The sequence below is a fragment of the Bradysia coprophila genome, unplaced genomic scaffold (assembly GCF_014529535.1).
Source record: "Bradysia coprophila strain Holo2 unplaced genomic scaffold, BU_Bcop_v1 contig_350, whole genome shotgun sequence".
NCBI classification, from domain to species: Eukaryota; Metazoa; Arthropoda; class Insecta; order Diptera; family Sciaridae; genus Bradysia; species Bradysia coprophila.
In genome coordinates, this window is record NW_023503608.1 from 4,044,379 (window position 1) to 4,069,341 (window position 24,963).

Here is a 24,963-nt window from a genome sequence, read left to right on the forward strand (position 1 = left end):
CGTTCTTACAAATTTAATTTACAAATATATTATTATTTCATATCAATTATCTCCGTTTTACCTCCTCCTGCAAATGATATTTTTAATTCTATAAAAAATAATATCATTTTAAATTATTCTATGTATTTTCGTAGAAAAAATCGTAATAACAAAGAAACCGCAACTAACACTACAACGACTAAGATGTTGTTGTTAGGCCAATTATGCTTATAAAATACTACCTTATTAAAGGAAAAGTCCACTCTTATGCGGCAGCAAATATTTTTACACTCGCCTCACCATGAAAACACTGAATATCACGCGCCAAAAGTTATCGGAAACCACACTTTTTTAGTTCTCTCTCAGCAGACCTTGTAAACAGGTCTAGGGAAGTGAGCAATGTTTTACTTAATAGCGGCATTTCCTGTGGTTGGTTACGTTATTTGCCAAAGACAGAAATTTGATTTTAAATGAAAACGAAGGCGGAGCTTACTCTCCGTATTATAATAAACATCGAACGATCGACTCGTTCGGCTTTGTATCGCGTATTTTCGGTTTCGTTTTTATTCTTTTTCTTCTTCTACACATTTAAGTTTAACCTTGAAAGATGTGTACAAATGCGATAGAAATGCTTTGTATTTGTCTTTGTTGTTTGTGTATTTCATGGTGTGGCAAGTGTAAAATTTTTTGCATCACAGGATTGAAACCACTCAATCACAGTATATGTGTGAATTCTTATACCACGAGAATAGATTTTGCATACTGTAATTTCGTGGTTTTAATACGAGTGATGCAAATAACTATATACTATATACTACTTACATAGGCGAACATCGTTGTGTATTGTTGCAGTACTTGGTACTTCCTATAAAAAATTACACTAATAACACTACAGCTATCAAAAATTAGATATTATCACATTTTTGTTTTTTGTGGGATCTGATATTTCTTGTCCCAAACATTCTGACAGCTGTTATATTGAATGAAATATTTGAATTTTTTCCCAGTCTAAATTTTTGTCGCACACATGTAACGGCCAGTTTACTGGGATACAAACCAAAAAACCATTCAATATCTCGACTGTCAAATCTGTGGATCTAGAAATTATGTAGAATCTGTTGAAAACGAAAATGTGATAATAAGTAAATTTTTTTAAGTGTAATTAGAATTTTTTTAGGTCGCGGATCAACAAGGTTTTTTCAACAAACAAAATTTCAACCGCCAATATAAAATCAGCGGTACAATATAAACAATCCGTTTCTTCGCCAACTTACCATTATTTTCAACGGAGATTCTAAATAAAATATAAAATTAATTAAATAACGCGACACTTACGTGGAATTATCACCGAAATATGAACGTTTGCGAACTTTGTTAACGTAAGTACAAGATGCACTAAAGGATGATTCTTCTTCTATACGTCGGTTCTTCATTCATGCGTGCATTTGTACGATTTGTACATACGAATAAAGAACCGACGTATAGAAGAAGAAGATGAATCGTATTTTTCGCATCTGGTACCTACGTTAACAAAGTCCGCGAAAATTCAATTTTCGATGATGATTCCACGTAGATGTCGTGTTGTTTAATTAATTTTATATTTTATTTAGAATCTCCGTTGAAAATAATGGTAAGTTGGCGAAGAAACGGATTGTTTATATTGTACCGCTGATTTTATATTGGCGGTTGAAATTTTGTTTGTTAAAAAACCTTGTTGATCCGTGACCTTGAATTTTTCTAATTAGTTCAATTAGTTTCTAATTAGTGTTTTTTTGACTACTAATAATACTCAAAATAATCCCATCAAAACATTTTTTCTAAAATCCATAGGAAGGCAAATCACTTTTTTTGACGAAATGCCCCCCTACTATAATCCGACGGTCCGATGTTAACGCAACAATCAATTAGAACACCCGGTACCGACTGCTGAGCTGAGCCAGTTCTCTTGTAAGCCTTGCATAAATAACTTAGAAAAAGATAAGTAAAAAAAAAACTATGGTAGCCAATGAAAGTACAAACCAGGTATTATCTGTTTATACAAACCGAAGGAAATAGCGATATCATATAAAAAAACTCACCTTTCAATGATTTTCATTGAGAGGTGAAGTTGTTTCTATGAAATCGTTATTTCCTCCGCTACATACAAATTTTGACATTCGACGATACCTATAGAGTATACTTTCATTGATGGTAACAGCGTCTTAAAAAGGACAGACCTGTCACCTGTGGCACATGCGCCAATAAATATAAGTTAGGCTTACCTACGGGAGCAACATCAGGTATTTCTTTTAAATTTGCTGAAGAATTAATCTTACGCCCAAAACACGTAATACACACAAACAAAGGGTGAAACCCCAAGAAATATTATAAAAAGCCCTAACTCCGTCGAATTTTTCTTACAGATTTTTCTAAAAGACAATTTAAATGTTTTGTTAAACAGATTCATTACAGGTTGTGTGAAATGCCAACTTCATAAAAAAATATTTTTTTCTAGTTTTTTTTTCACACAGTTTATGTTTTTTATTCAAAAGCATACCCATACTGTACCTGTACAACTACCGAGTGAATCGTAATTTTCTGTAATTTTTTCGATTCGCAAACAATTTTAAGCAACGAAAGTCTCAAGCATCTCAAGATAACTTCAACGATACACCTGTTAACTGCACTGCTACATTAAATTGACGGCCTCGTTTTTGTAGCGTTTGCGCACTGGACTGCTGTCATGTCATTGTTTGCGGCATTTTCCATATGACAACACTATACTACAGAGCAAAAACGTTTCTCATCAAAACAATCTATTCGCGAATCGATTATACGGACCGTGTATTCTGCAGTTTTCTTTAAGAAAAGAGAAAATTCGTGAAAATTAGTGAGAGCCGGAAAAGTGAGAGAATTGTCGTGCAAAATTTTCATTTCAATTTTCAGTTAGAGTTTTAGTCGTGTTCAGAATGGCGGGCGTGTGTTGTGTTCGTAAATGTCAAGCAATTTTGAAAATTGATTTTAGGAATTTTGGATTAAAAACATTTGTGGCTGCTCAACAGAATTGCAACGTAAGTGAATTGAACAATTTTATTAACAAATCGGTCTGATTTGTCGTGTCCATTATCATCTAAGTTTTATATTTGAAAATTGGGGTGGTTTCGATTATGATGTTACGGGTTGTTCGTAGGTATACAATTTTCTTTGTATACTTAGCAAACCTAGCAGGTAGTCGGATTCAGTGCGGGATAATACACTCAGTGCGCTGAAGTGTTGCCCCCGGAATGATCAAACAAAATTAGTTTTTTTGTACGGTTATCAATGCTACGTGTCGGTCTGTTTACTTATCAAATAAACAAAAAATGGAAAAAAATAATGAAAAAACGAATTCGTACTTTTCGTCCATATCGTTGAAGCAGTTGATATAAATTCTATTTTTAATAACCGAAATATTTTGCAAGGAAAACTTTTTTGTGTGTGTTGTGTATAGTTCGCACACGGGTTCCTCAGTACTTAAGACGTAGTGACATCATGAAACGATAACATTCACCAAAAATTGTGCCAAAAATAACATTTGCCAGACTAGAATATCAACTAATAAATTTATGGTTTGGTGTTACGTTAATAAATCCGGTAAAATGTGTTGTTCGAATGTATTTTCCTGCCAACATAAAACTTCGTTCAGTTTTGACCTTTCTGCTCCGTCAAAGAGGAACGTAACAATTACCGAGAAGTCTCAGATGACACACTAAATGTTCAGTAATTTCATCAAAACTGATGAGTAAACTAAACAAAAACTTTTATTTGTCATAAATCATTGACTTCAGAGATTTGTTCCAACGAAAGTGAAACTTATCTAATATTTGCTTCCTTCTACAATCTACATCGTCCGTTCGTCTCATCGCACTTACCAAGTTATAATCGACTTACTCTACCGTAATTTACGAGTGAAAATTTATTGACCATATGAGACCAGTCTAGTATTACATAGATGATTTTATGTTATTATGACTGGTTCTCCATATCAAGGCCAACGATCGACGGAACTCTAAAGCTTTTCGTTTCGATTGTTCAATAATAATTTGGGGATTATATTCTCTATAAAAAAAGATCCATAAAGATGTACACATGACGATCGGTGAGAGAGTGGAATGGGAAAACAGGAATTCCAGTACAAAATATGTGTGAACTTGACTTCTTATCTCAAAGAATTATTTATTGAATGAATGCTTGCTTATCGAATTGAAGGTCAATTATATGGAATCGAATGTAATCGAGACACGCGATTCTTTCATCAGTGTCGATCCGGTCCATAAAATTTTGGGTCGGAATGACGAATTTCTCTGTTTATTTTTCGTTCTAACTATGCAAACAGCTGTTTGAATATTATGTTTATTATTTGCATTCTTTTAAAGTTCATAGTGTGTACGCTGTACACCGTACAGACATCTGATCTTTTTTTTTTTTTTTTTTTTTTTTTTTTATTAAGGCTAGTTGTTGCTCGTCCTATACCGGACCAGAAACGCGCACTGAGGCCACCGATGGGCCTATTGTGCTTACTAGTTATGGATTAGACATTTGCTGTTTGGCTGAATTTTCCTGAGCTAGCAATGTAACTCAAGATATCATGGGGTTGCAAAGTTCTAATTCTGTTGTAACCGATGGTGTAACCACCCAAGTGCTTCCTCCTTTGTGTGATAAAAGCAGGGCAGTTGCACAGAAAGTGTTCAGCCGTGTCCATGAGATCCCCACATAGATCACAACTTGGATCGTTTCGTTTACCAATGGTTGTGAGGTGTTTGTTGAATTCGTAATGTCCCGTCATGACTCCGATAAATCTTTTGAGTCTTGTTCTGCTTATGTTTAAAAGGTATTTGGTGTTTTTCTTGTTTATGCGGATACAATTTTTAGCTTGACGGCAGCCAGGTATATTTTGCCAGTAGTCGACGAACATTTTTGTTTTCAATTTGTTTATTCTATGCTTTATGTAGGACCTAGAAACTCCCGTTGCTGGTTCTGGGCCTACCAGATCACTTAGCGCCCCTATCTTTGCTAATTGATCCGCTCTATCGTTTCCCTCAAGGTTAGAGTGTCCTGGAATCCAGATCAGATTCACTTTATTTCGGTTGCTCAATTGATTCAAACTGTCGTAGCATTCTTGAGCCAGAGCTGAGTCAAATTTGGTGGATGATACTGCCTTGATTGCCCCCTGACTGTCCGAGCAGATTGATATTGTGTTGTTATCGATGTTTTTCTCTATAATTACGTGACATGCCTCTATGATAGCTCTTATTTCTGCTAAGTATATGGATGAATAGAATCCTAGTGGTGTACTTATTTCAATGTTTAGTTCTTTGCAATATAATCCTGCTCCAGCTGATTCGCATATGAGAGATCCATCCGAATAGAGCACATATCCTTGTTTTGGTGGTAATGCCCCCTCAAGCCAGTCCTTTCTTTTAGGAAATTGAGTTTCGAATTTTTTGTTGAACCTGAATGATGTGACTATTTTGTCTGATGGCATTCTCATGGAAGGTTCACTATTTAGTGCTTTTACCCAGACTCGTGTGTGGTCAGTCTCTCTGATTGGTGCTTTACCAATTCTATTCAACGTCGCGATAGCTTCATTAGTAATATGGATATGTAGCGGCGGTAAATTGAGCATTGCCTCTAGTGCAGCAGTTGGAGTTGATTTCCACGCGCCTGTTATGGCTAAACATGCCGTTCTTTGGAATTTACTCAATTTTTGTTGGATGTGCTTAAGATTACATCTGTGATTCCATAGAAATGAGCCATATGTTACTATAGGTCTAATGACTGTTGTATAAATCCAATACATGACCTTAGGCGATAGACCCCAAGATGCTCCATATGCCTTACGGCATTGCCAGAGAGCTATCAATGCTTTTTGAAGGCGTAAGTCGAGGTTAGCTACCCAATACATTCCACTGTCTAAGATTATGCCCAAATATTTGACCTCATTAACTAGAACTATCGGTGTGCCATTTATCATTGGAATTTTGAGTCCTTCTATTTTTCTTTTCCTGGTGAATATTATCATCTTTGTTTTACTGGGGTTAACGCTGAGACCATTTTCTTCGCACCACTCTGAGACTATATCTAGAACAGATTGAAGTAGTTCGCATAATATGTTTAGGAATTTTCCTTTGAGAAGCGTTGCTAAATCATCCGAGAACCCTTCCGTCTGAAAGTTATTGTCGTTTAGCTTTTTAATAAGTTCGTTTATTACTAGACACCATAGGAGAGGAGGGAGTACCCCGCCTTGAGGACAGCCTTTAGAAGCAATCACTGTAAGTGATAACGTACCAAACTGAACCGTAATCAGTCTACTCATTAGCATAGCTACTATCCACCCAACTAATCCAGGATTAATGTTGTGCCTCTGACAAGCTCTTTTTATCGCTTCGTACTTGACGTGATTGAATGCCCCTGAGACGTCTATAAAACATCCCAGCGCAAATTCATTGTATGAAAGTGAGTGTTCTATATTGCTAACAATGTTGTGAAGTGCATTCTCTGTAGATTTGCCGCATTGATATGCGTGTTGTTTCTCATGTATTTTAGTAACTTTGAGCGGTACATCTCTTAGATAACGATCAATTATTTTTTCGAGAGTTTTAAGCATGAAGGAAGTTAAACTAATCGGTCTATAATTTTCGGCAAGCGCGTAGTTTCTTTTCCCTGGTTTTATTATAAAGACAACATCTGATCTAGGTTATTTAAAAAAAATTATGAATGTGTGTAAATTGACTTCGTTCGATCACATGCCGGCATTTACATTGTTGAAAAGCTGGTTAGAGTCGTTCAAGGTTGTTCACAGTATTTTGAATTTCTTATTGCCGTTAACGAAGGAACATTTTGATAGTGGAATTAAGAGTAAATTAGGAACATCCGCTGAGAAAAGGGGGACAGGCAAGTGGATAAATTGAGCCTCTTGACTGGCTTGAATACATTTAAGTCGTCGAATTGAAAATAGTTCAAACAAAAAGAAAGAAGACGAAGCTTATCACAAGTTTTAGGTTGCATTTATTATGACGATAGTTTCAACAAAGAGGTTGATAATTTATGCATTTATTCGTCTAATTTTATCAAAAACTGGTTGTTTTAGTACGACGTAACCAGTTGAAATGAAATATTTTATCTTATTTGTTGTTGCTGTTCCGTATAACAAAATCGTTATTTTCTTCGACTCGGCGAACTTAATTCGTCTTGTCATTGAAGGAAGTCACAGAAACCATTTTTCATATTCAACAGAGAAATTTACAAAGAACCTCAGCGACAGATTCATTTCTTTGATACTTTGCCAATTATTCAGCAACATAAAAACATTATCACGTTTTCGCGTTCTTTCGAAACTAGTGTTGCATTGAATTCATTAACACATTCATCTAATTCACCCATTAAGGTTCGGTGGGTGCGGTTACTAACCCGAATCGATTACCAAAGCATTATGTATCTCTCTTCATTGCGTGTCTATGTTTCGCTGTATTTCAAATCCTGAGAAAAGATTTGAAAGTCTATTAGAATCTAGTACCTCGAAGACTGAGTCGTTGGACATTTTAGCAAAAGGCTTTGCATAGGAGAATCAATTTCCTTTTATAGACAAACGGTGTATCTTCATATGGCAGTGTTCAAAACCGTTATTTCCACTATCATAAATCTATTTTTCACATCAGTATGTCACTTTGTGACCCCTTTATGTACCTAATTACCCTACAGTAACAGTATACTTTCGAAAAATCAAGAATTTTTTTTTTCGTTTTTTGGGTTTTGGAGCCCATTTTTCCCTTGAGGAGTTTATAAATTTTCCTTGTTAAATATAAAAATCCTTAGGACGTTGCAGCTTGCATTGAGACACCTCAAACATACTCCTTATGGTCTTTTCTATGTTCCCCCACCTTTTGCCTTCACTTACTGCTGTAGAAATGTTAGAGACAACGATTTTATTTCATGAGGCTCTTTTGAAATTCTTTGGTTATTGATGAAAATGTGGATAAAGAGATCTGTTTTGCAGCGATTGGTGAGCAGCAAGTTTTGGGAACTTAGAAAAGACCATAAGGAGTATGTTTGAGGTGTCTCAATGCAAGCTGCAACGTCCTAAGGATTTTTATGTTTAACAAGGCAAATTTACAAACCCCTCAAGGAGAAAACGGGCTCCAAAACCCAAAAAACAAAACAAAAATCTTGATTTTTCGAAAGTCAACTGTTACTGTAGGGTAATTAGGTACATAAAGGGGTCGCAAAGTGACATACTGATGTGAAAAATAGATTTATGATAGTGGAAATAACGGTTTTGAACACTGACATGGCAGTTGAATTTATTAATGATCGGAAGTATTTTCACAATTTTGACAATACTTGTTAACTGTAACCTGTAACGACCTAGTTAACTTGGTTCAAACGGTAATCGTATAAAGACATAGTTATTCAATCTTTTACTTCTATTGTTCAAACTATGGTTCTATGTTTGCTACAAAATCTTGTACTTCACTAGTATTGAATTCATTTTGATTTATAAAAGAGAACACAAGTCAGCGTTTGACTCTTATTTTTGTTTTTGTTGTGGCTAACAGATGACTAAACGTTATTTTTAAATTCACTTAAGTTTTTTCGTTTTTGTTTTTCCAGCCGCTTCGTAGCCATTGAAAAAAAAAATCAATCGAATTTCGATTAACAGACCATTTCATTACCATTTTAATCATTAATAAGCACACGAAAATTGCAGTATATCATATACTTCACTGTTAGTATGCTCGTTATAAATTAAAGTATGTACGGAAATTGTAGATAGCTCATGGCATACTATCAGCACGAAAATACAACACAAAAAAAATTCGATAAAATTGTCGTTCCGAATGAACTCCAATTAAAAGCCACCAAAATGACTCAACATTTTATATCAGATAATTTCTAGGCAACTGTAATAAATCGGCTGTGAAACCAACACATTACAATTCGGAGTATTTTCCGTCAAGTGTAACATATGATGTGCATCCCATTATTCCCATCGAAATCATTTACGGTGTAAAAGATTAAAGAGCCACATTACGCGTCAAATCATAATAATTCCAGTGTGTTACGAATCTCGACGAATTTGTTATCAAATATTTATTGCTTGATTAAAATTAAACGACTTATTGGAATGTTACGATAAAAAAAATGATTGTGTTTTTCTTTCCAACGCAAACGGCACTTAGACGGGCTGTATTTACCTCGTATATTCATTGTACACATTATGTTTCTATTGTGATAAATTGATCCAATAAATAGAAGCCGGTTGTGGATAAGAAAACACAGATAAAATGCTCAAAAGGGTAGATTGTTGTTGGCGGTGTGCCTATATTGTCACATTGTCATGTTTGTGATTAAATGCCGAAAGCGTCTAATCATCACAATTAATGTTATTTAATGTCGCCATAACTAATACCAATTCGATCAATACTTTATTACAATGGGCTTGCCTTGAGCACAAGTTTTAGTTTACGTTAAAAAGTTCAGAGAAGTTTGGTTTTACGTTGATAATAAAGCACGCCGGACTCTGTTTTCTTTACTACAAATGTTGCCTTTAAACTTAAAAGCCTAACGAATGGATCGATTACAATGTAAACAAGGTTATCCATAGTATCAGAAAATTTCAAATAATTACATTCGTTTATTAATTGAAAAGATGGTGATTAGATAATGTCCATTCATTTTGGAATACGATAATGTAATCGAATTATGTTCAGAATGTTTTTTGACGATCGATTGAATCGATTGTTAGTGGTATGATGGATGGACAGTTTAAATGTAATTTTAAATCTTAATAAATGATTGGGTCCGCGTATTTACAGTTTATTCAGCTGTAAAAGCACTATAAAGGCATCTTGCATCTTTCGAATAGAACTTTTCTCATTAACATTTGAGAAACGGCATCAACCGAATCGTAACATATAGCGATTAATCTGTTACTTCTTTTGTTCAAAGTATAAGCTATCATTTGATACAAAATCTAATATTTCATTCGTTTGAACATATATTTCAGTATAACAAGACCATGTTAACCGGAAGTCATTGCTTATTCTTTTCATTTCTGTCTGCAACAGATGATGCTATATCTCAAAGGTTTCTCCCCTGATCTTTTTGATGAATGAAGCTATTCTAAAGAAGGAAGTTATTTTCCTTTGAAATAAATGACTGAAGGTCAACCTGGGTAGGTTGTTAGTCCAATTCACGAAGTGTTTTTCAAGAACCTGATTGATTTTTCACGTAAGTTCGTTAGGAAGTTTTTGTTGATTTACTTTTCAAGTGTCGGTGCTGAAAACGGGGGTTTTGCAGAAATTATCTCGGGTTTTCGGCCCCTTACATGTATACGCATCTGTTGTGGACGGTTGATTTTAGGCACTTTCTCCTTGTCGCCCTCACTTCGTTCGGGCTACAATCCGCGAAATTGCCTAAAATCTAACTTCCACAACAGATACTTAAATAACTATTTCAATTTCCGAGTCTATTAGATAACAGTGAAGAGAAAATCATGCGACTTTGATTGCTATTCCTACTAATGGATCCCATTGTGGACTTTAAGCTTATCTTAATAAACTTACATTTTGTTTTTTAAGAATCTTAGGAACTTGAATTGTACGTCATAACAACCAAATTGAGTTAATTTTCGTTATTGAAACCATGAACAGCTATTCTATCGATCATTATAAAATCCCATTAAAATGTACATAACAACCAGCCATTCATTAGACAAATAGTTGTTCAAGCTTTAAAGTTAATTAAACACAAAATCAGCTTACCCGATTATTGCAATATGTGAAGCACATTATAAGATGTTTTGTGGCTTCTAATTAAGATTTCGTCTTATCTAATATTAAGCTTTCATCCCAGATAATATTGTTCAAAACACAATATCGGAGAACATGCGAAGTGGAATATGAAAAGAGGCCCTTGAAGCTATAAAAAGTTATAGAGCCACAACGAATTCTTATGTGTGTAACTGAAAATGCGTTAAAATAATTAGAGGTATTCGGTTTACGACGATAATAAAATTATCTTACGCTGCCATTCTTAGCAAATCATGGAGGTGATCATGAATTACATTAATGCAAAAATGGATATAGAAAGAGATATAGATATAGAACCATTACGATGTTAAACGTTGTTGGTTAAAGTCGGTTTTGCTACGGGAAAAACGAATTTACCTAACTTTACAGTCGCTTCTCTCTCCTTTGGTGTTTTTAGTGATTTATTTATCAATTTGTGCAACCACCAGCAATATCCAATAGGAATTTCTCCTCTGTCCTCTTTTCGCGCATAACTGTTCTATCGGGCTAGCTGTTCGTTCCTCTGCGATGAAACAGGAATCATAAATAAATTAGAAGTCAGCGATGCAATATGCCTGAAATATTTCTGAATTTCTATTTTGGCTCGAAACTTTGATATTTGGACACACAAAATATGAAAAATTGGTATGCCATCGCGTGTTCGTGCATATTCTTCGGATTCATTATTGTACAACATGGTGTCGTGTGAGATATATGACAAAATAGTTAAACATTAAAATGTACGCATCGACTGGGTGTTTCCAACCAAATGTTTTCTTTTTTTATATTTTCTTTTCATTCAATTAAAATCACGAAAAGAAAAACAATCTTTTCGTAGAATTGAAAAAATAAAAGTAGATTTGTGTATATCGGTGACTGGGTTAGTAAATTGTCATAAAAATTTATTTTACTTGAAAATAAAAATCATGGAAAAACGTGTGTGGACTGCATACCGTATTTTGTGTGCTTTTTTTCAATTTACTTCTTCAAACATATTTTCGAAAAACTATCTAGCATCCATACACCGACATTCCAAAATGTTTGAATGGCAACAAGAAATTCCTTTTTTCGTTGGATTGTCGTTAAAAGTATGCTGCTGCTACAACCCACCTTACAATCCACCACAATGTTATCAGCTCCCTCAACAACTACAACAAATTGATTCGTATCACAAAAGGTGAAACGAATTCTCTGCGCCCATACATTTATTGAAACTTTATATTGACTATCACAATAATGAGATTTTTTTTTGTACACATAAATAGATAGGTACATTGGTTGGATATCGTGGGATAGGAAAACCCATTTTGTTTTTCTTTCTTTTTCTATTCTAAAATTATTGTGCTCGTGGGTGCACAAACAGTTTGTTTGAAATTTTTCTTCTCTCATGATTGACATAAACAACGCAAACATTTGAAAATTATTGCGAATTTTCGGAAAATGTGTGCGTTTGTGTGTTTGTTTGTAAAATGAGATAGTGTATGGTTGTGATTGTTGGAAATAGAGCATAGAATGACACATGAGAGTCTCTTGTTTACTGTTGACTAATTATCTGCATGAACAGAACACCCCTTTGATAACATTTGTGGCCATATTATCAACCTACTTTATGCAAACTTTTAGCGACATTTTCCATTGTGATTTTCGTCAAATTTAACTTCATGATTTTCTTTCAAAACTACAATGAGCAAAGTTTCTTTTTTGGGCAAATCTTGATGAAAATTCTTTTCATTTTTAAATTGCCTTTTAGTGTCAACACACTTTATACAGTTAAGAATCACATCGAGAATAACATGCTATTCAGAATTTCGTTTTAATACTACAATGAGTTGGTAACAGGAAGTTGGAAAAAAAAGAAACTTCACCAACGAAAACAGGGCATTTATCGTAATTCTCAATATTTTCTCATTCAATCAACACCATTGCGTGTTACAGTAATTAACCGGCAACAAGTTTTCCCCTTCTCCGCACAACAATTGTACTCTGCCATTGATTCAGCGATTTAAATCAAAATAAATAAAAAAAATCCGACCACTACAATACTCAGAGGCATATTATAGCTCCCCTGTTCTACATGCAATGAATACGATTATCATTAAAGAAACACGTAGTCCTTAACTCTTTAATTAAGAGTCTGAATTAACATCCATTTTCATTAGCCTTGCGTTGCTGTAGGTGTTTTTGTTGCGAACATTTTTACCATTCTTCCGTATTCGATGTCTTAATCTTCCACCTGATAGCAATCGGAAAAAATAGCTAAACACAACACAAGCTTTTATCCCGAATTGCTATCAGAATTTATGGCTTGATGTATGGTTCACATCATGGATTCCGATCTATTTTTTTCCTCCGGTTTTATTGAACAGAAAATGTTCCAGTTTGTTTAAGCGTTTGTTTGGGGTGGAGGCTGAACATATTTTGGGTATTTTGTAAATTCGGAGAATTTTAGATCAATTTGTAGATAAGTAAACGAGACACCTGTCATGTATGTGCTGCCGTATGGAGCAAAAAATATTGCATAACGTTTTGCTATACTGTGAGAGATTATATTATAGCGAGGCGACATAAGGTTTAATGTATTAGAAAATTTGACTTTTTGTTTTGAAGACGGTGGGATTGGGATGGGGAGATGATACAATACGTTACGAATTGTCAACTTTGTCGTTGAAAGTATTTGCAAACAGACCACGATCAGCTTTCCATTTTATCCCGTTCCAAGTTTTCACACGGTATCTTTTCCTTACTTTTAACCCTTCAGTAACCGCAAGTGTATTGCTATATAATAATTTAATTTATAATTTGATTTTATGTTGTAACAAATGGTTCTGCAATTGACTGCAGGTAGCTATTTCCTTTTTCACTCATAAAAAGGTGTCCTCTTTTTGATGCCAAATTTCAAGTAATTCTTCGCCAACTCGTGTATAAACAAATCGTTTTAATCGACACCTCTCCGTTGCCCTCAGGTTATTACTCCAAATTCACAGCCTCGCATACCACAAGACAGTTCACTTAAAGTGTAAATTTTGTAATTGCTTTCGAAATTCCCATAATTAAGGGATTATGTTCAAAAATGCATTAACGCTAGACTAGACAAAAGTTATATTTAAAGTCAGCCTTGATATACCGACGGCGAAATATTTATTGCAAACTGCACATAAATTCGGTTTTATTTCAGTCCCCGAGGAAACATGTATGAATAATTAATTGCTTTAAAATGGGAATGGCTTTTCGAAAACGTGTAATTGGATACATAGAAATTCTACGGAATCGGGGCTAGGATCACATATATATGACCGACATTAAATACGGCAGCTCCGACAACAGCATTATTATTAAATTGACCCAAATGTGTACGCTTTTAGAAAGAAGGAATATACAAAATTTACGAAAAGTTTATCTTTTTTTTATTTCTTGTGAAAATGTTATGCAGAGATAATATTCGAACACATAGGAAAATATCTGCATTCACTTTGCATAGATGGGACAAGAATACAAATATAATGTTGTTATGTTGTTCGGAAAAGTTTATTTTCACTGTTTCAAGTAAACTGATGCTTGGCATTCTCTATTTTTAATGAGAAAAAGTTTTTTTTTCCTAACATTTTCGGGCTCATGGGTCGGTCGGAAATATAGCTTGAGTATTGAATATAAGGTTGCTTGCTATTCACAAAACTTTTGCATTTACGGTTCGGTTCACTATTTTTCGTTCCGTTTCCATTCATTTTTGTAGATAGATTTTATTTGACTGGCTGGTAAAAATTGACGGTAAAACTTTTAATTTTCATTCTAAATTTTTGATTGATTTATACAAATGTACGAATAATTTGGACTGATCCCAAAAGAGGTACCTTTAGCCATCTAGGCGAGCCAATTCTTCGAAAATCGTGAGAATGTATGACCATACTTGTTGTGTTTTCAAGAGGATCATTGATTATAAGCTCCTAGCTACCCTGATACATTCAACAACGTAGATGGGATCAGAAGTTCAACAATAAATTGTTTGCCTGGTTTTCACTTCCTCTTCGTCAAACACTACCTCTCACTTATCATTCAAAAGTTGACTCTGAACGTTAACAGATAGGGTCAACATAGGGTCGGTAACAAATCCAGCATGATTTTCGTTGACTAATCCGAATGTAGATTCAAAAACATCCGTTCACTCATGTGTTTGTTATGTCTCGAAGTCTCGTAACAGTTGTATAATCCTGCGGCGTTATGGTGTTATCATAAACGGAACTAAACTCAAAGTCTATATGGGATATGGTATATAGCACATGCTTAGCATTATATTGGGTGTTCCTTCATCATCATCACCTAGTAAACTATGTTATCGGTTTTTGCAGTTAGATTTTATGTAAATTTCATATTTTGAATGCAAATCGTATTTGTTTATCTTCATGTTTAACCGTAATTGTGCACTGTGGGTGTTGTTACGGTCATTTTGAATGGTATTGTTGGGTTGAAGTGTAGATCCATTTTACAGCTCTTTTGAGTTAAATCAACATTATGCAAAACGTTCCAAATACGACCTATGTTCGTTGTCGCTAAACACAAACACTGATGGAATTATCACCAAGTATTAATTGTGTAAAATCTTGAAACGGCAACAGACCCATTTCATCCACCTAGGCACTAATTCAACGTCTCTCTTCAGCAAATAAGCAATTTAAATTCAATTCAATTTCAAGTGCCACCCAATTACACTTTCGTGAAATTCCTTGCTCAAACGTGTGTTTTATTTTATGTATTCGACTTGTAACAAGCCGCTGGATTAAAGTGTACTTTAACGAGAGTTGAGTCGACTTCGACTGTCTCTTGAAAGCATTGAAAATATGTGTGTGTGCCATTCGGCAAACACTCTCATTTTAATTAAGTTGTTGGTATACATTGTAGGGTTTTCAAACAACTCCGCGAAAAGAAAATTTAGGAAAATGCGTGCAGCTAATTAATGAGCTTAAATTTTCTTTTCGAGATGGAATTTGTTTACACAGAGAAATGTTGTGTTCTTGAAATAGAATTTTCCGTTGGGCTCAACTGCTCTCGTTGTTTATTTTGTAATTACTTTTGTCGCAATTTTCTATCGAGCATCGTATGGTATGTTTGAACAAGAAGAGAAATTTTGTTTTCCATCACAACAACTGTAGTCATAATTTTTGGCTCAACTGATTTGGTGTTGTTTTTGGAGGTTAAATTATCGATTACGATATACACGTCAGCGCTTTTGTTTAAACAAATTTAATGGTTCATGTGGCTAGTGCTGTAATTCAAGTGAACCAATTAACATTAAACGAGTCTGATGATCGTTTTTAGAGGATTGGTTGAAACTTAATTTAGTATGGTGAGGATAGGCAATCGAACTTACATTTTTTATGGAACACACGCGGCTCTAATTTTATAGAATTTTGCGATACGTCAATCTTGATTTCGTTTTCTATTTTTGATTCTGATTTTACTCTGGCCATTTAACTTGACCTAGTATTCTCCTGTAATTGCTAATGCAGTTTTAAAATGGTTTCTATTTTAAGTTCAAGTTGATTGCATTACGAAAACTGAACAGAAATGATATTGTATGGAAAATGCGAAAATGTTTTTCAGCTGATCCATTCATCCTTCCTTATAAAAACGTTTTTTTGTAGACCACGGCGCCAATCTGTTTGGACGCCACGGACACTTGCCCAAAATATACAAATACAGAAGGGGGTTCTGGTTACACGTACGCTATAAAACCGTTTAAAGACGTAAAAACTCTTTATTTTGTATGAGTGGATCAGCTGAAAAACAGGTGAACGAAATAAATCACTTATTTCAAAGCCGTACTTCATGTTGTCAAAATTGGTTTCTATTTGTTGAGTAAAATAGCGTTTCCAATCTTTTGTCGGACGTGGTCCGACTTTCATACAAAATATTTTTATTTTTTTTAAATACAGTTTGTTCTGGAGGTGTAACGGGCGGAAAGCGCTAAAGATCCGCCAGCTTTTTTGCTAAACTTTTTCATTTTACATTTTTTTTGTAATTTTCAAAACTCTGGCCTGGCGGAACGTTTGCAGTTTTCCGCCCATACAAAACAAATATTTTGGAAACGGTTCTAATACAGCGATTCTGGAAGAAAATGAATTTACTCGGGTGAAGTTGCCCCTCGCCCAACATCATAATCCCAGAGATACTTTTAGAATTAGAATTTCAGGTTGTAGTTTAGTTGTGTTTGAAATATCTGTGCCACAAGTCTCTGTGTCAAACATATCTCTGCATCTTCTGCTGTCAGAAAGGTAAGATAATTTTTACTGCTGGTTTTTAAAGTAAAATCAGGAAAGACATTAAACGATTGGTTAAAACTATTCGCTTCATTCGACCTTGGCTGAGAGATCAACCCAAAAAATCGCTTCGAACACCTTAAACCTAAACAAGACCTAAATTGATGGGCGTTTTCTATCATGGGTGGGTAGAAACACTACACTTTGGTTTAAATTAATCACTTAAAGTGCTTGCAAATGGGTTGTGGTTGTTTGTTGTTGCAAGCAAACTATTCCATTTTCAAATTAACATCCATATCACAGACATGTACTTAACAACCGACTGTAATTGTATTGTTAGAAATGCAATTTCTCAATGAGCAGTCGAATGTTGAGGCAATTTGTTGAAACTTGCAAGTTTTCTTTGTTCTGTGCTTTGTGTGGAAAAACTTTTCGTGAAAAGGTGATATTTTAATGAGAAATGTTGGGTTTCAGTATCATACAGAAGATCTAGCCAAGTACAGCGAATGATTTTATTGTAAGGTGTTAAACAAAGTTTAAATCGTTTTAATTGGAAGAACACAGAACACCCTTTATTGGGAATTGGAAACTAAATTGTATTTAAATTTGCTGTCTTGTCTGTTGCAACTTTATCTTTTTCATATTCTAGTCTACACCAGCTGACTAAATTCCAACAGTAAACGTTGAGAAAGAAAGTGACTTTTACTAATATCCGATAAGGGTATCTTCATTCTGCTTTCACAGTGCAAATTCAAACCATAAAAAGAGAATTTATGGAAACTTATTAGTTTGAGAAAACTTTTCCAAACATTTGCAAACTTAGAGAATGTCACGATGACATCTCTGCAGTACAGACTTAAGCTTAAAGTCTGCACATAATTTGGACAATTTATCCCTGTTACTCGAACGATGGATTAAAGAGCTTTTCGTCTTTTCATTCTCACATAAATGTTCTGACAGCAGATTTTATTTAACCGTTAAACTCTATACACACTGGACAGAGTCAGACTTGATATTATGACCTAATAAATTGCTCGTTCCACAGAGAATATAATTAGATATTCTGCTTGCAGCAGAGGTGGAAATTTTCGTTCAAATGCAAATATTCGATACCGATTGATTTTCATAAGAGCATTCAAACCCTTTCAATCGTGTTAATATTCGATTATGGATTATTCTATAGATTTTATATGCAGATGATTCTATATGCTAGTCTATGTTCCACATTGAAGGTGTTTACCGTTTTCATAAAGTTATTATTACGGCTGATTGGAACTTTTAAATGTGTTTAATCAGTCGAGTGTATTTCTCAAGTAAATATCGAATAAATTCGAATATATTAGCTTATTACATCAAAGTACACATCCCTTTTTATACCATCGCCATCGTCGTCATTGCAGATAGATAGAAAAAAAATCTACAAAATTGGGAACATACCACATGCATAATGTATGATGGTAACCCATATATTCGTATACTCATTCTTTTCAATGTTCACTGTAACCTTGTAATGTAACACCGACGACCATATAAATTGATCTGTTTCGTTCATGCGAACGCAAAATTAGAGCAAGATAAATGAATGGATTATGTCATGGTTCAAGTAAATATTCTCATGAAAATTCTATTACGTTTTTTTTTCTGTGGTCCTTCCGTCTGGTAAAAGGTATAGTCGAACATTTTGTTCATAAATTTTCGACAAAATTCAGTTCATGTTCGAATGTATATGAAATCAAAGCCATAAATAACAAAAGGAAATAATTTTAATATCAAATTGGATTCGTCGCATATGGCTGGTGAATGTCACGAAGCGCAATTTATTATTTCTTTTTCGTTAAATCATTTTTCTTATTTGTATAAAAATGTTCTTTCTACTTTCTGCATTTTCTTGCAGAAAAACGGAATAATTTTCTTAAAGGTATAGCTAGTCTAGTGTTGGTTTTAAAATGTTGTTTATCTACACTTTGTTGTACACTTTATCCATTATAATGTAGAATAGTTGTTTGGTTACCAAGAGGAGAAAAAAGGAAATTCCACCAAAAACGAAGTCTGCAATCAATGTGGATGATGAGAAGTTTTCATTGTTTTTCTAAAAACGTTGATTAAATGAACGGAGCGAAGTGAGGATTAAGCTTTATCCAACCTAATCGTGTACAAACTTCGCTCTTGTTCGAATTTTCTATTTTCCCATCTCTAAGCAAATAACTATTCTTCACCGAACGAAATCATCAATTAGTTATGACATTTTTTAAAACAAAATAAAAAAGTGTCAATTCAGGTGAGAAAATGTCATCCCATAGGAAAAAAAGATGAGAATGTAGAGTTTTCATTAGACAAAATGTCAACAAAATGACATTTTGCCAAGGCACTGTGAGTGTAGAAAATAATGGTATTCACGAGGGTATTCCGGTATTCACAAATAAGATAGTAATTTAATCGAAAACGTGAGGTTAACTTAACTTAACGGTGGCGAAACTTTGAGTAAGATACCTTGCTTAACAATAGAACAAATGGTGGAAATGGCACTTCTTGTGTGTTTCACAAAGTGGCAATCAAATGCAAAATCTAGTATTGACAAAAGGCAACGCAAGCGTCTCTTACTATACAGTCTCTTACTTCATTTGTTTACAATATCACGTTCAGTCTTTGATACAAATCTATAATTTCATTGGTCTACATCGCTTATTTTTGTGGGTATTTATCGATAACAGATGGATATCCGATCCGTTTAGAAACACAGACAGAATGGATATATATTTGCAAATAGTCTGATATGGAGTGTTTCCTACCATTGAAGGAAAGGGGAGGCAGTCAAAATCGGAACTGTTCTTCTGCCAATGTAATTTCGAAACGTCTTGAAACGGAAGCCTGTTTTCCTGTGATTTGATTCAATGATTCGGGCGAAAACCCACATCGCTGATAAGAAATTGCATTTTCTTTCTGAAAAATATTCCCACTTGAAAATCAGATCATCCAAAATCTGCATAACCACCACACCACACATATAGTTTACTGTACGCGTTGTTATTAAAGTAAAACAAAATATTGCACAATTTTCCTCAACAACAAGAAAATAAACTTAAAGTAAACTTGAGAGCAATAGTTGTTATATACCATACTCCTTCCGTTAGCTTAGATTTTTACGTGTTTTTTTAAGATTTTTCTTTCTGCACAAAGTTTATTATTTGGGATAATAAATCTGGTTCGTAGAGAGTGTGGATAAAATGTTTATTCAGGAGAGTGCAAATACGGTGTGGATTTGCTGCATTTTGTGGTGCAAGTGATTTTTTACACTTGTTTTTCTGCTGTTTATCAAACTATTCTACTGAAAATTTCTTGTTTATCGTGAAACGTAACAATAAAAGAAAACAATCCCAAAGTTGTTTAGATAAGTTGGATACATTCACAACCTCGTTCTTACTGAAAATTGAAATACGAACTATGTATAAACGAAATAAAGTCGCAGATGTAATGTATTCGTTTGTCTTAGCTATATTTACCTTTTATCAAACTAACGAAATTTATTTGTTTTTGCTCTTTGGGTGTACAAATTCAAAAACAATTTTCGAAATTGAAAATTCAACGATTCCTGTTGTGTTCGTCGTTGTCATCTGAATGTACGGATTCGAAATATTTTATTGCTCAAAACTTTCGACATTAGGTCTTGATAAAAAGAAGAAGAAATAAAGTAAATTCCTTTTTGTTTTCAAGAGATAAGATCTTGGGGATCCTGTGTTTGTTTTCGATTAAGTAAAGCAGGGGATTGACAGACGCCATGGATCAGATCAGCATAGTCAATTAGTGACACTTTTAGTGCTCCTAAAAGTTTGTTGAAACAATTAACACATCATGATAACACATAACGCGACAGATTCAAGTTCACTCTAACGACACTGTTACAATACTTTATCCATAATTCAATTTTTAACCGACGTTTGCCTTTCTGTTAATGCTCTTTCTCAGGCGTTCTCTCAATGTATCTTGAATCCGTGACAGTAACAACACTTTCCTATAGTCATTAGTAAGATTTATTTGGCTCCCGTACATTGTACATGTAAATTCATTTCGTTATGATTCAAAGATGCTTGGCAAAATCGTAGTTTATTCAGCTAATATTTGTGCTCAACAATATTTGCCTAACGAAAACACCTGCAGTGAAACGTGATAAATGTTAGCTTTCGGAAAATAATTGAAATACTCTCGACTGTAGTAATATTCGTTCTGCTTTAGATGTGATATATCTGCATTGGAGAAGTGGTGGAGCTAACGAGTGAGCTGACGGTTACTTTCTCAAGCATCTTAGCAGCGTTTTTTTTTTAATAGAAATAGTTATCATCCGACTTCAATTTATTATTGTAATTCAGACGCGAATGAACATTTCTTCCAGTCTACTACATCAAGGTTACCATCCATCAACTTCGTCAAATAAATGAACTTCTTCGCCGGTCATAATATATATCTAAATGATCCCCACTCACCCTTAAAGTCTGCATTAATTATAAATGGATCATCATTTATCCGGGCGATGATGAATTGTAGATTTTATATGAAAAAAAGGCAACTTTGCCACCATTTAAATCCGAATGAAAATTTTATTGTTGATTATCCTTTCCCTCTTTCCCTGTTCACATTTCACTTACTTTTTTATTACTACAAAGTTCATCATATTATAACACTATAAACCGGTGCTATAAACTTCATGACAGCATTTTGTGAATAATTTCCGTCATTTAAAAAAAATGAACGAAAATTTAAAATGAATACATTTCCTTAACGATTTCCATCCGATGCCATGTGGGACATATAGAGATGAAGTCAAAAATTCTAATTTAGTAAAATAGAGATTCGTTGAAGGTGTGTATATATTCAGGGAGACGTTAGCATGCATTGCTACAGTTCGAATTTTCGTCACAAGCCGCCAGTGATGCTTTTCCATTTTCTAGCTATCACCCAACAAGAACATTTGCATAATTTATTCTTGAATTTCGTTTGACTGAAAATGTCTTACTGAGTCTATGGAAATGAATTTTGAAAATCGCGAACATTGTATTAAGATTGGGATACACAACACAAACACATAGAGACAGTTTAAAGGTTGAATAACAATTTATGTGCGTGGTACGTTTTGTTATTGCTAACGTTTATATGTCGTGCCGCCACAAATATTATTCTTTTCCTGTCTCGTCTTTTTGAACGCTCTGAATTTTTCTTCACTCTTTCTTTCTCCATGCATACCATTAAATTATGTATGGAAAAACTGAAACTTATTTATGTTCACGTCATTATGATTTAGTCAAATTTCTTACGTGACAACCGAAAACAATTAAAGGGCTTTTTGTTAAAGGATTTTTTTTGGTTACAACTTTAAATTTCTTGTAAAGTTTTTCGACAAAAAAAAAATCAGAATTTAGTTGCCTTTACCATTGACGAGAGCATGCCAGGCAATTACACGATGAATAATAATTTGTGAAAGTGTAATTCATTTAAATACTTTTCATGATAAGAAACAAAAAGTGTTTGTTAGCGTTACTGCCCTTTTATGAAACCTAAGCACGTCATAGTACTGGACAAAAACGTTTATTATACCAAGTTCAAATGACTAGTATCGCCGACTAAATTTCTCTGTAAATAAAATACTTTGGCACGCTAATGTGCATTCTGTGAAAATAGCCAAGAATTTAAACAGTTACTAAAACACTAGATGTGCACAGGCAAGAGAGTTAAAGTAAACACTTCAATACGTACAAGATCATGTTAGCTTACTCGAAAATTTAATTGTAGTTTTCTAGACCGATAGCCTTTTTGCAGTTTGAAACCTAATGCCAATCGTTATGAGTTATTATTTGAGCGGCAGCCAGAAGGATCCTAATCAGGAAAGGACTTGTGCATGTGCAACTGTCACACATCGTGTTTAAACTTAACAACTCGCGTTTTTATGTGCTTATCGTTCTGCAGTTTTGTTGGTTCTACGTCGTTGTCTATGCTTTCATCAATAGAAACGTAAAGAGTGTAGTTGCACTCACTCTTACATGAAGAAATGAAAAGAGAGATGCTATTGTTATGTGTTGGAATGTATGTGGAACGAATAAAACGATGGAAGCAAACGAAGCGCACGAAAGTAAATTAAAAGATTGTCGTGATTATTCGACGCCATGAGTATCAAGGATTTCCTGAAGAAACGGCGAAAACTCATCGTTTATTCACGAACTCGCTGTTTCTTCAGAAATTACTTATGTCGTCGAATAATCAAGACAATCTTATTTTGAGCATAAAGCGCCATATAAAATAAAAATTTTATTGAAAAGTCAGTTGCGCTGAAGAAGCCTTTTATTTTTCTTTTATATTTTTTTATGTAAATGAAACAAATTGAACCGTTGGGTTAGCGAAAAAAAAATTATCACACAATCATCGACAAATACCACTATTTTCCCTTTTCTTCATTGCGTATCGCCTGCGAGAATCTAAAAATCGATTACAAAACCGTTCTATTCAAACAACTTGCTCCTTATTCGTAACAGTAAAACCGAATGCGATAAATATAATAATTTATTCATATGTCAAAACCACAGGAGTAACAGTAACACAGAAATTATAGAGAAAAAAATGCAATCTCGATGAATAATATTTTTTATTGCAGCGGAACATTGCCTTGTTTTTTTGTGGAAGTGTGGTCACAATAGCTAGCAATTTGATCACACAAATGAATAAATTACGGAATTGTTTTCGTCATTTGTTCGGGCTATAGTTGTATTAAAACGGGCGGTTTCTAAACGATTAACTTTATAAATTGTAATTAAACCCTTTATCAAACACTCACAGCAATTGTTATTTTGATAACTTTTGCTTTGTATTGTGAAGTTGCCATGGGGTGTAGCCGTACATGCTTACATTAGGCCTGTTCATTTTAGAGAAATAGTCTCAAATTCATCTGGCATGGTGTTTATCTGGTCTGGAAGACTAGACCCGTATTTTTTTTAGAATTTTAAAAAATAGTTTAGATCTGGGGAGCTAAGCATTTGTTCAAATGTACGAATGCGTTGGTTAGAAGAGTAAAAAATATATACACCATCATTCTCCTCTCTTCTAACCAACGCTTTCGTACATTTGAACAAATGCTTCGCTCCCCAGATCTAAACTATTTTTTAAAATTCCAAAAAAATACGGGTCCAATATTTTAGCCTTCCGGACCAGATAAACACCATTCCAGATGAATTTGAGACTATTTCTCTAAAATGAACAGGCCTAGCTTATATATTAATTTTATGGACCCAGTATGACGTAAATTCTATTTCAAGCTTTCAAGCATTTATGTATTTGTTACATTAATGAAAGCTTCATAGATTATCGAATTTAACATGTCAACGGTTGTAACGATAACGATAACGATGATAAAAATAATGACAAGTGTTAAATAATGACATGTTAAAAACTTGAAGTACAAGATTTGAAATCAACTGATTAAAAATACTTTAATCGATAGAAGTAATCGACCCGATAATAATATTGGTCAGATTCTTGCTGTCTGTAAACGGTTAAAACATACTCCACGAACATACGAGCAAGCGAATAAACATTAAAATCTCATGATTTTGACTGTGAAAAGTTTCTTATTATACTAGTTTCTTAAGGGCGGATCGCTTTGCATAGAATTTCCAATAAAAAATTGCAAATTAAATGTTAAAACTAACAGTGAACGTCAATTCACCAAGCACCAAAGTTATTGCCATAACATGAAAATACTGTGTGAAAATAACATCAAAGGAAAGTGTTGCATGATAATGAAAGATGTGCGGAAGCGAAAAGGTATATAGTCAGTTGAAAAGTTTCAGTCTGTTTGGCAAAGGAAAAAAAAATTATCATCATCATATTACACCATCGTGATGTTTTGTTTACCATGGCAGAATATTTTCATATTATATATTTAT

The 24,963-nt window shown here is 34.1% G+C and overlaps 1 protein-coding gene across 2 annotated transcripts in view; it reads left to right on the plus strand.

The window, feature by feature from the left end:
- Positions 1-2,700: 2,700 nt before the first annotated feature.
- LOC119080325 (calcium uniporter protein, mitochondrial) overlaps positions 2,701-24,963 on the plus strand; it is a 92,434-nt gene continuing 70,171 nt past the window's right edge. For both annotated transcript variants that reach the window (XM_037188603.1, XM_037188604.1), the window contains exon 1: positions 2,701-3,029. In XM_037188603.1, coding sequence (XP_037044498.1) covers positions 2,928-3,029 — 102 coding nt within the window. In that variant the 5' untranslated portion in view covers positions 2,701-2,927. The remainder of the gene's footprint in view (positions 3,030-24,963) is intronic.